Here is an 11,349-nt window from a genome sequence, read left to right on the forward strand (position 1 = left end):
CTAACAAAGGGAAGAGGGTTTAAATGGAAGAAGAAGGGTGGCAGCCCCTTTTGGCAGCCATGGGAGCTGCTGGTCATTCATCAAGGAAGGAGATGGCCAAAAATGAAATATCTCACTTCCCTTTTATAGGAAAATCTAAAAAGTGCCCCGAAAGGGCCTCACCAGGTCCGGAAAAGTAAAATTTGAGCAAACGTGCTCAAACGGCAAAACTCCGTGAACGAAAAAGATTCTAAATAATAAAATTTGAACAACAAAAGAAATAACGTCAAAAACTGAGTCCCGAGCAGAAAGTTATACCCCGAACAAGTTCGGCGGTAAACGAGTCCAAAAACTCTGAAACTGGAGAAAAACGACCAGAACGGAATTCTATGAATTTACGAGTCAACAAAAAGTGAAAATAAATCCCGTACGAGGATCCAGGCTCTAGACGAGACATTTTGCAATAACTTTCGTTAATTGCACAATGGCCCCTACAAAAAGGGTTAACTGCGAAACTGCCCCAGAATGAAAATATCTTCCAAAAGATATTTTCTTAGATGCCCCTGAAATAAAATATCTTCAAAAGATATTTATGAAAAATACCTCAAGAAATGAAATTAATTTCAAAGATTTATGCATCCATGCCCCTATGGGCACCGGGAGCAACTAGAGTACCTTCTTGCAAAAGTAAAGATACGTATTTTGTGGAAACCACTCACGATAAGGATATATGAAGTCAAAAACCAACTCTGAGCACAAGAAGTGAGGTTGTGCGAAAAACTGACAAATGGAGATAAGACGAAATAGGGAAAATGACTGAATAGGGAAAAGACGAAATAACGCATAGTGTCAAAAAACGAAAAATGCGAAAATGACTCGGTACTCAAAGGAAGTTGTCAATTCACATGAAAGAGTCTCAGAAACTAATTTTGAGTACTCGAGATGATACTAAGTGACGAAAAATCATCCACAGAAAAGAAAAGACAACGGAAAAAATTTATCCGCAAAATTTGAGGAAAAATGGAAAGGAAGAAAATGACCGGGTCATTACAATCTTAATATCTCTTAGTTTTTATTTTTCGGTAAAAATCATAATTTCTCTGGGTTATTGTAATTTTTATGCTGATTATGATATATATATATATATATGACAAGACTTGTTTACTCACCCGTGAGTAAGTCATCCTTACTGACCGCTAATATGATTCAATTACAAAAAAAGAAGGAAAAAAAAAAAAAAAAATTGTACATTTGTAATTGAACCATATTAGCGGTCAGTAGGGATGACCTACTCACCGGTGAGTAGGCAAGTCTTGTTTCATACATCATCATCTTTACATTTATCCCAAATGACAATACTTAGGTCCTTACCGATGAGAATATACTTCATCATTATCGCTGATGCGGACCAATAACAAATAAATATGTTTTATTTAATTATCAAATCTTATAAAAATCAGAGAATAATTCATTATCATCCATGAGAACCCAAGTATTATTCTTATTCCAAATGGAAGGGGTTGATCACATGGATTTTTTTTTTTTTTACATCATATCTGCTTAACCCAAATAAAAAGGTAGGTTACATAGTTTTTTTTTTATAATTATTTTCTATTATTCGTCACGTCTCTCCTTAAATTTAAATTTTTAAAATTCTCTTTTATTCATTATTTACACAAAATTCCAACACATGTAACAAATCCACCCCCATGTGCTTGGTAATTAGTCTCACCTTTTTAGGTGAGAAACTAAAAGGGAGAAAAGAAGAGAAAAGTCGTGTGTTTGCAGGAATGGCATCTGAGAGGTAGATCATATGCTATTTTTAGGTATTATATTGTTGTAATTAAATATTTAATAATATTTTAGTCTTAATTGGTGAGGATCTATACCATTCTCATTATTAATGTGATGAATCAATAATAAATGAAGAGTATGTTATCTTTAATTATCAAATCAAATATAGTAAGAAAGATACTCACTTACCAAATTAGAAATGATGAATTAAAATAAAATGTATTCATTTATTATTAATTCACATCATTTAGTCTGATATAGATCCTTACTACTACTGAGAACAAGTATTATTCATAAATACTTGCTTGGCAGGGCAAACTTAGGCATTTCATTGATAATTTGAAGCTTTTTTTTTTTGGCATATTAAATTTCAACCACACTTTACATTTTTAGGCCCATTCTTTGAGAATGATACAAGAAAAGAACAAAATCCTATGCAAGTAGCATTGCACATGTTTACACTTTGTTTTCTTTTTCATAAGCTTAGAGTCAAGTTTTGTATTAGTACAAAATACTAATAATTTTTTGAATGTCTCAAGACATTTCCCTTGAAGAAGTTGAAAGGAAGTAAAGTAATAGAGTAATAAAATATTTTGGGTTTTTGGTAGAATAATTTAAATAAAATATTTTCTTTAGACTCGCAATGGAAAATTTTAATTTAATTTATTTATATATATCTATATTTTGTTAATATGAAAAATTTACAAAAAATAAAAATAAAAAAATTTGTAGACTCTTGTTTTAATAAAATTTCTAAATACTATTTGGAAGAACTTCACTAAGATGCCCTCCCAATCGTACTAGCCCCAGGACCCGAGTGAGATTTAAGTCGGGAACTTGAGTGGCAAACTGTTGTGGTATTCCATTTTTCTATTGGTGTGTGGACCGTTTGGTTCTATAAACTTTCGGTTACAAACCTTTTCTCGTTTTATGGGCTAGTAAAATTCGGCCCATTCAGAATGAATTGGGTAAGCATGCTAGAGCCTGGTGCAAGCTTCGGGGGCCCATAATGACTCGTAAACATCAGGCCCACTTTTAACTTTGTTTACATTGTCACGTAACAGCGACTTTGGGCAGCTCTATTTTTCAAACAATTGAACTGTTTGTTGAATTCTTGATAAGAAAAGTATAAAATAAAAAATAAAAAGTCTACAAATAAGACAAACCCAAAAAATTGAAAATTACAGTATAACTTAAAATTATGACTATTATTGCTTTCTCTATACAATTTTAGCTTCAACTACTGAGTTTATAATTTATTTCAAAGACTTTTTGGGAGGAATAGACCTCAGATGAGAGGGAATATATATAATCAAATACATATAAAATGTTTTGATATTCATAATACATTAATTGTTTGGTGGAAATGATTTTTATAATTTGTTGCATACCTAAGCAGTGAAGAAATGATGCATCTCATGTGATAGAGTGCTGAAATGTTCATGTTTGTGAATCAAATTATTATTATTTTGGAATTAAAAAATTAATTTACTCGTTAATTATTTTGAACCTTCGGATGATTTGCAAACTTTAAACACGTGCAATTACTTACAAATTACGTATATTATATAAATTTGAGTATTTTTGCATCTTGTGAAAATTGGACCGAAGAGTTTTGTCAGTACATCACTGCCTAGCTAGACCTTGTTGGCCTTCTTTACCGTTTATTCCAAAAAGAGTGTTTATATATCACCATCGATAATGCATGTGTTGTTGTTGTTATTATATTATCATATTCATCTGTCAGTACTAGTCTTGCACTTCTGTCACTATTGCATTTCCAGCTAAGTATACACACACACACACACACATATATACCTTGCTTTTATACAAAGATATGCCACATGTATTAATAGCACCTGGAACTACCCAGAAAAAAAAAAAAAAAAAAAAAAAAAAAAAAAAAAAAAAAAAAATCAAAGACATTATGAAGGCATTAACGACGAATAGAAATGATATATTTGCCTTTTTTTGGGCATTCATAAACAGAAGTTTTCATAATGAATTTCAAATAAATTATTTAATATGAATTTGAATGTGTACTTTGAACTTTTTAGCTTTTAAAGTATAAGAATCATATGTATTATTTCTCCCATAGCCAAAAAGAAATAAAAAATATATCTATATATATATGTATATATATTTAAAAGAAAAGAAAAAAGAAAGAAAGAAGGAAAAACAGAGGCATCATTTATTTGATTTAGTTTGAAAAAAACCCTAAACTCTAGTGGTGTGTGTGTGTATATATATATATATTTGAAGTATACATATATGATAAGAAGTATAGGTTTAGTGAGAGAAATGAATATATATTTAAGAAATCAAGTTTGTGAGATACGGGATAGAAAGGTCCAATCAAATGGTGCGCGATGATAAAACAAAACTATTTGTCTTTTTACTGTCTGGATTTATTATCTGTGGCACTCAGTTTAGATAACTGACCTTCGGGAATTCTTTATTTACTTGGAAAAGGAACAAAAAATAAAAAAGACCTAACGGTACAAGTCCTTCGTCGTTAGCCATATGCCGTTAGATTCCACACTTGTGAGTTGCGGTGGACTTCACACTTATATTCTTTTCCGTTACCGTTAGAAAGCGAGGGAACAGGACAATTGACTTTTCGAGGCACATCTAATAAGAAATTCGCTCTGCATGCCTGGATTTTTCTGTAATTAATGCAATATTGGTACCACTCGAGACTTTTAACGTGACTAAATTATAAAAAATTAAATTTTGGGGGAAAAAAAAAAACATATGCAAAATTAGGTGATAGATGTTCACATTTGATTTTTCACTACTTGTACTCCATTTGAATTTTTTAACTCTCAATTTTTTAGTTCAATTGTATTTATTTTTATATTTTTCTTGTGCAATTGGGTTTTTAAAGAGTAACTATTTACTATTTCCGTTTCAATAAAAGTATCGTTAATGAAAATCGTGTCAGTTCAATTTATGAGAATTACAATTATTTAAAAGTAACGTTTTTTTTGAAACGAAGAAAGTAATTTTTTTTTAAAAAACCCAAAGTGTAGAATCATAAAACACATAAATCCTTTATAGGTTTTGAATACTATGTAAATGTTTTACAATGTAAAAGTTTAAATTATTAAATCTACACCGCAAGCTTGCATAATTGAGAAATTTTAAGAAGTAGGTAATTTTTTTAGTTGTATTATACATGAATCAAAATAATTTACAATTGTTGTGATTGGTTGAAGGCCCAGTTACTTCCGAAAACATAATTATAAGCGTACGCATTTAAAATTTTTTTTTTTTTTCTAATTATTTGAAATAATTACCTGTTCTCAAAATTTTCAAAACTTAAATTCTTTATTCCTTTTAAACTCGGTTGAAGGTTGACCAAATAAATTCTTAGAACTTCAGTTGACTGTAAAGTAGTAAATGCAGGGAGAAGGTGTAGGAGGGGAGTATGGGACCCTTTAAACATCAATGGAATTCAAGAGAGAAAAAGCTTTGATAGCAATACTTCAGTACATGCCTCTCCATCTCTGCACTCTCTGCACCACATTACAGTTCACACTTTTCACACACACACACACTCTCTCTCTCTCATACCCACTTCCTTATTACTCTCTCTCTCTCTCTCTCTCTCTCTCTCTCACACACACACACACACACACACACAACACATACTTTACTTTATTACACTACCCACCTCTCTCTGTTCTCCACCTACCTAACTTTATTACCTTTCCTCTCCCTCTTTATCCATTCAATGCCCGCTATCCACGCAATTGGTCTACTCATTTTGCCCTTGCATTTTGCCCTTATTCACACACAATGCCTAACCAAAATAAAACACACCTAAAACGCTAGCTTCATCAGAAAATAATTATAAATTTCAAAATGCACAACACATTACATTATATATTCTTATTTTTTGTAACATATTGAAAATTTAAATTTCTTGAGTTTATTTTTTAATACATTAGTAAGTCTTGTGACTTAAAAAGTTACAAATATAAATTCAAATTCAAAAACGATTACTCAAATAAAATTAGGTACATCTTATTTTTTCCGAGCCCTACACGATAACGAATTTGGGCTAACCCATTTTATTGGTTTAAAAGTTTTTTTTTTGGTTCCGTGGCATGATATTAATTTCATCCAAATAAGGGGGTGACTCCAGAATTCATGCCTACCACTAAGCACTAGACATCGCCACTTATGCCATCCACGTCAAAAGCAACACTGACAAGGACTACGTGTTGCCACATCAGACTCGTTCACCGATCTGATCGTGACACGTGTCAAAATCTCTTTGACGAGCCCACGACTCACAAAGTTCTCATTCTTGCCGTTAATAAAGAGTCATTACATTGCAATACTTTGTCTTAGGCAGACAGGGGGAGAGAGAAATAGATAGGGAGAGGGAGTTGAGTGAGAGAGAGGGCTCTTTAAATGCTCACTGACTGACGGCGGCGGCCGGAAGCTTCATCCCCAGAGGCCGACTTCGCTTTTCCCGGCGACTTCTCTTGTAGCTCCGCCATACAACCGTAGCTCCCTCCGCCGTTGCCGGAGATTGCTTCATTTTCTCGTTTCCCGGTGACATTTCCGGCGATTTGTTCGAACACTAAGCTCGCATTCTGTGGTTCTCAAATCGAACTATTTCACTGTTCGTTCTCTCGACAGTTTCTTAAACTCGTAAGACCTCCCACAGTTCGAATCGGCTGTTTTTGGACAGATCTCTAGGGTTTTTAAACTTTACCTTTTGAAGGTTCGCACTTTGTCCAAGTTGTTCCTTTTTTTTTTTCTAGGGTTTTTCGTTGCTAGTGCAGCTCTTTTGTTGTGTTCCATTTACTTCTCTTCACATTACGTTTGCAAGCAAAGCCGTTTGCAAGCAAATTTCTAGCCGTTAAGAGACAAGGTGATATATACTTATGTATATATGTAACGGTTGTATGAGGTGAAGTTAGGTTTTCCTGTGCGTCGTATTCGTCTGATAAGGCTCTTTCTTTTGTTTGAAGTTTTTGAAGTGCTCAAAAAGGTTCCAAGATCAGTCATTTCAATTGCTTTGGAAGTTGTTTGTTTGTCTCTTCTTACGGTTCCGCTGTATTTTTCAACTGGGTTTGTCTTCTTAAGTCGTGTTTGTTGCATAATTAACCAATGCCTTGACTTTCTTTTGAGAAGTATGGTCACAACATCCCATCTTTCTCTCTAGGCTTGTAGCTGATATTCAGGGTCGCTAAGGGTTTTACACTTTTTTCCATGGAAGTATAAGAAAAGTCTTATTTGCGTTGCATTCATTCAGAATGGAGATGAAAAGGCTGTTCAATCAATTCGCTTTGCTTCTATTTGTCCCAATTTGTGTGCTTTCTATGAATCAATCTCTGAACGATGATGTTCTGGGGTTGATTGTATTCAAGGCCGATATACGAGATCCAAATGGGAAACTGGTATCTTGGAATGAAGATGATGATAGTCCCTGCAACTGGGTTGGGGTAAAATGCAACCCTAGATCCAACAGGGTCTCGGAGCTTGTCCTCGACGGGTTCGCCCTTTCGGGAAGGATTGGCCGTGGCCTGCTCCAACTAAGATTTCTCACCAAGTTATCCCTGGTGAAGAACAATTTTACTGGAAGCATTAGCCTGAGTCTTGCTCGGCTGGAGAACCTGCGAGTTATTGACTTGAGCGAGAACAGCCTTTCGGGACCAATCCCGGGTGACTATTTCCAACAATGTGGGTCTTTAAGATCGATTTCCTTGGCCAACAACAAATTTTCGGGCCAAATTCCGGATAGTTTGAGCTCCTGCTCAACACTTGCTGCGATCAACTTTTCCTCCAATCAACTTGTGGGTTCGTTACCGTCTGGGATCTGGTCTTTGAATGCACTTAGATCACTTGATCTGTCAGATAATTTGCTGGATGATGAGATTCCAAAAGGTATTGAAGGTATGAATAACTTGAGAACAATTGATTTGAGCACGAATCAATTTTCAGGTCAGATTCCAGATGGAATTGGAAGTTGTTTGCTTTTGAGGTCGATTGATTTCAGTGAGAATTCCTTTTCTGGGAGTCTTCCAAACACAATCCAGAAACTTGGCTTGTGTACTGTTCTAAATCTAGGGAAAAATTCATTTGCTGGTGAGGTACCAGAATGGATTGGAGAAATGGGAAAACTGGAGACTCTGGATCTTTCAGAGAACAACTTTTCTGGCCAGGTTTCTACTTCAATTGAGAAGCTTCAATCGTTGAAGGTACTAGATATTAGTTGGAATTCATTAACTGGTAGTCTTCCATCTTGGGTGTTTAAATTGGGTTTACAGAGTGTGTTGCTTTCGGGGAACAGATTGAGTGGGGATATGGACAGTTTATTTTCTTCCTCAAAGAACAGCTTGAATGGAGGGCTTCAGGTCTTGGACTTATCCCACAATGGTTTAACTGGTGAAATTCCCTCTGCTATTGGGGATTTTGGTGGCTTGAAGTTCTTAAATTTGTCTAGAAACTCGCTTGTAGGTGGTATTCCAGCAAATATTAGAGAATTAAAGGCCTTGGATGTTCTTGATTTGAGCGAAAATCAGCTGACTGGAAGCATTCCATTGGAAATTGGAGGAGCTACTTCTCTGAAGGAACTGAGACTAGAAAAGAACTCCTTGGGAGGAATAATTCCAATTTCAATTAAGAGCTGTTCTTCACTGGCGACCTTGTAAGTTCTCTTTCCTCCGTGTCTATTTGATTTATGCTTTTTTCAGTCTCCCTTTTCTTTTGGGTGGTTAATATGTGAATGAACACAATAACTTCTGTTCATTAGTCGGTCTGAGCTATGGTATGAGTAATTATGAGAAAAATTGAATTGAGCCTTTGCTTCTAATTTTTCTTTCAAAACCACTGCATTTGGCCTGTTAACTTTAGTAACCTTTCTACATTCAGTGATGATTGTCTTCACTTAGCTGTTATGGTTTTTTGTTGACTTAGCAGCTGTAATACTTTCAATTTTGCAGTCTATATTGTGAGTACCTTATATTGAATTTCAAGATAGTAAGGAAGAACTTTTGTGGATTTAGTCTTTGTTTCCAATGTTTTCCTCGTCTGTGATTTTGATGAGTTTCACTTTTGGTGTCACCTATCACCATTCTGTTACCAATGATCTTTTTTTCTTCTTCAGAAAATTTCATATAGCGGAACAGTTAGCTTTGAGAACCTAGAAAGCTTCTGGCTTTTATCCTCCTAACGTACTTAGTTTTGTTAATTTTTGTTAAATTTTGCAGGGTCCTGTCACGGAACAACCTAACTGGCCCAATACCCGCAGGCCTAGCAGAACTCACCTACCTTCAAAATGTGGACTTGTCTTTTAACAAACTCACCGGTGCCTTACCAAAGCAGCTGGCAAATCTTCCCAACCTCCTCTCCTTCAATATTTCCCACAACCAACTCAAAGGTGAACTGCCTGCTGGTGGTTTTTTCAACACCATCTCTCCCTCCTCTGTCTCTAGCAATCCATCTCTTTGTGGTGCCGTAGTCAATAGGAGTTGCCCTGGTGTTCTTCCCAAACCAATTGTCCTCAATCCCAACTCTACTGAATCCACTCCGGGCTCAATCCCTCAAAGTCTTGGCCACAAGAAAATTATCCTCAGCATTTCTGCCCTTGTTGCAATTGGTGCAGCTGCGGTGATTGTCATTGGCGTCATTGCCATCACTGTCCTCAACCTCCGTGTTCGGTCTTCCACATCTCGTTCTGCAGCAGCTCTTACATTGTCAGGTGATGATGACTACAGCCATTCTCCCACTACGGATGCTAATTCTGGCAAGCTTGTCATGTTCTCAGGCGACCCTGACTTCAGCACAGGGGCACATGCTCTGTTAAACAAGGATTGTGAGCTTGGACGTGGTGGATTCGGAGCTGTCTACCGGACTGTTCTTCGAGATGGGCGTCCAGTGGCCATCAAGAAGCTCACTGTCTCCAGTCTTGTCAAGTCCCAAGAAGATTTTGAACGGGAAGTTAAGAAATTGGGGAAACTGCGGCACAATAATCTTGTGGCACTTGAAGGGTATTATTGGACTCAGTCATTACAGCTCCTTATATATGAATATGTGTCTGGTGGAAGTTTGTACAAGCATCTTCATGAAGGATCAGGTGGAAACTTCCTTTCATGGAATGAGAGGTTTAACATAATTCTTGGGACAGCAAAAAGTTTGGCTCACTTGCACCAAATGAACATAATCCACTACAATCTTAAATCAAGCAATATCTTGATTGATAGCTCAGGTGATCCTAAAGTGGCAGATTTCGGCCTGGCGAGGCTGTTGCCTATGCTAGATCGTTATGTTTTAAGTAGCAAGATTCAAAGTGCACTCGGTTACATGGCACCTGAATTTGCATGCCGCACAGTCAAGATAACGGAGAAATGTGATGTTTATGGTTTCGGGGTTCTGGTTCTGGAGGTTGTCACGGGGAAGAGGCCGGTTGAGTACATGGAGGATGATGTGGTGGTGCTTTGTGACAATGTCAGAGGAGCACTGGAAGAAGGCAGGGTGGAGGAATGTGTCGATGGGAAGCTTCAGGGGCATTTTCCTGCCGAGGAGGCAATTCCAGTAATGAAGTTGGGCTTAATCTGCACGTCGCAGGTGCCATCAAACCGGCCAGACATGGGAGAGGTGGTTAACATATTGGAGCTTATCAGATGCCCTTCAGAAGGCCAGGAGGAATTGATATGACATTTAACTTCTAGATGTTGAGAAGAGTGATTTACAATGGCTTATCCGGCGAAGAAGAATCCGGTTGGTATCTTGAATCAGTGAAAAAAGTGAGATTTGATTGTTGGAAGTTTCTTTTGTTTACTTTTTTGGTGTTCAATTTCTTGATCACTACCGTTGTAGTTTCTTCTCTATGTTGATTGCCGGATTCCTTTTCACCGGGTTCCAATTCGGACCCCATTGGATATCATCACCGCCAGTTATTGATATTTATGTTCTTGGGTTTCTTGTTACCATCTGTTTAATTAATAGCCAATTCTAGCATTAACTTCTGATATGTTTAATTTTGCGCAATCCATTGAAGGTTTGTAACTGGTTTAATTATGTCCTAAACAGTTGGCTACTTAATTCGTGCTTCTTAGTTGGTCTGTTGCTAGCCAACCCCAGTTACCTGTCCTTATGTCACTTCGCTTCAATTGGCACCCACAAGAATGTGACATTTTAAAAGCTCAAGAGCTTTACAATGTCAAAACAATCAACATGTAGATATGTTTGTGGGGTGATTCTGTTTGATCACTTTGGCCAAACCCCTTTTATTTGTATCTGTTGTAACAACACCATTTTGTACAGTAGGTGATGGAAATGATTGCTCACACGTGATAGATCTGAGCGTGCTCGAAAACCTTACGAAGATGTTAGTTAATTTTTACCTGGTAGTTCTTAAAAGGTATTGCTTTATCTAGATTGTTGGGAGGAAAATTTGTACAAAATGACTATTCTCCTATTTCACTCTTGGAAATTCATGTTGCTTATGTATCTTTGGTTTGAGTTCCCACTTTCCAGGGATTGTTGAATGCCCTACTCAGAAAAGGAAAGAGAGAATCCTATTGTAATTGTACTTTCATATGTAATAAAGGGCAA

The 11,349-nt window shown here is 36.3% G+C and overlaps 1 protein-coding gene across 1 annotated transcript; it reads left to right on the top strand.

The window, feature by feature from the left end:
• The first annotated feature begins 6,131 nt into the window (after nucleotides 1-6,131).
• On the top strand, nucleotides 6,132-10,721 carry LOC132270715 (probable LRR receptor-like serine/threonine-protein kinase IRK). Its single transcript, XM_059771907.1, has 2 exons — nucleotides 6,132-8,440; nucleotides 9,003-10,721. The coding sequence occupies exons 1-2, from the start codon at nucleotides 7,047-7,049 to the stop codon at nucleotides 10,447-10,449; spliced, it is 2,841 nt and encodes a 946-aa protein (XP_059627890.1). The 5' UTR covers nucleotides 6,132-7,046; the 3' UTR covers nucleotides 10,450-10,721.
• The last annotated feature ends 628 nt before the right edge of the window (nucleotides 10,722-11,349 follow it).

Source organism: Cornus florida, unplaced genomic scaffold (assembly GCF_030987335.1).
Source record: "Cornus florida cultivar Cherokee Brave unplaced genomic scaffold, ASM3098733v1 CherokeeBrave_3.0.0_Hap2_Chr08, whole genome shotgun sequence".
NCBI lineage: Eukaryota > Viridiplantae > Streptophyta > Magnoliopsida > Cornales > Cornaceae > Cornus > Cornus florida.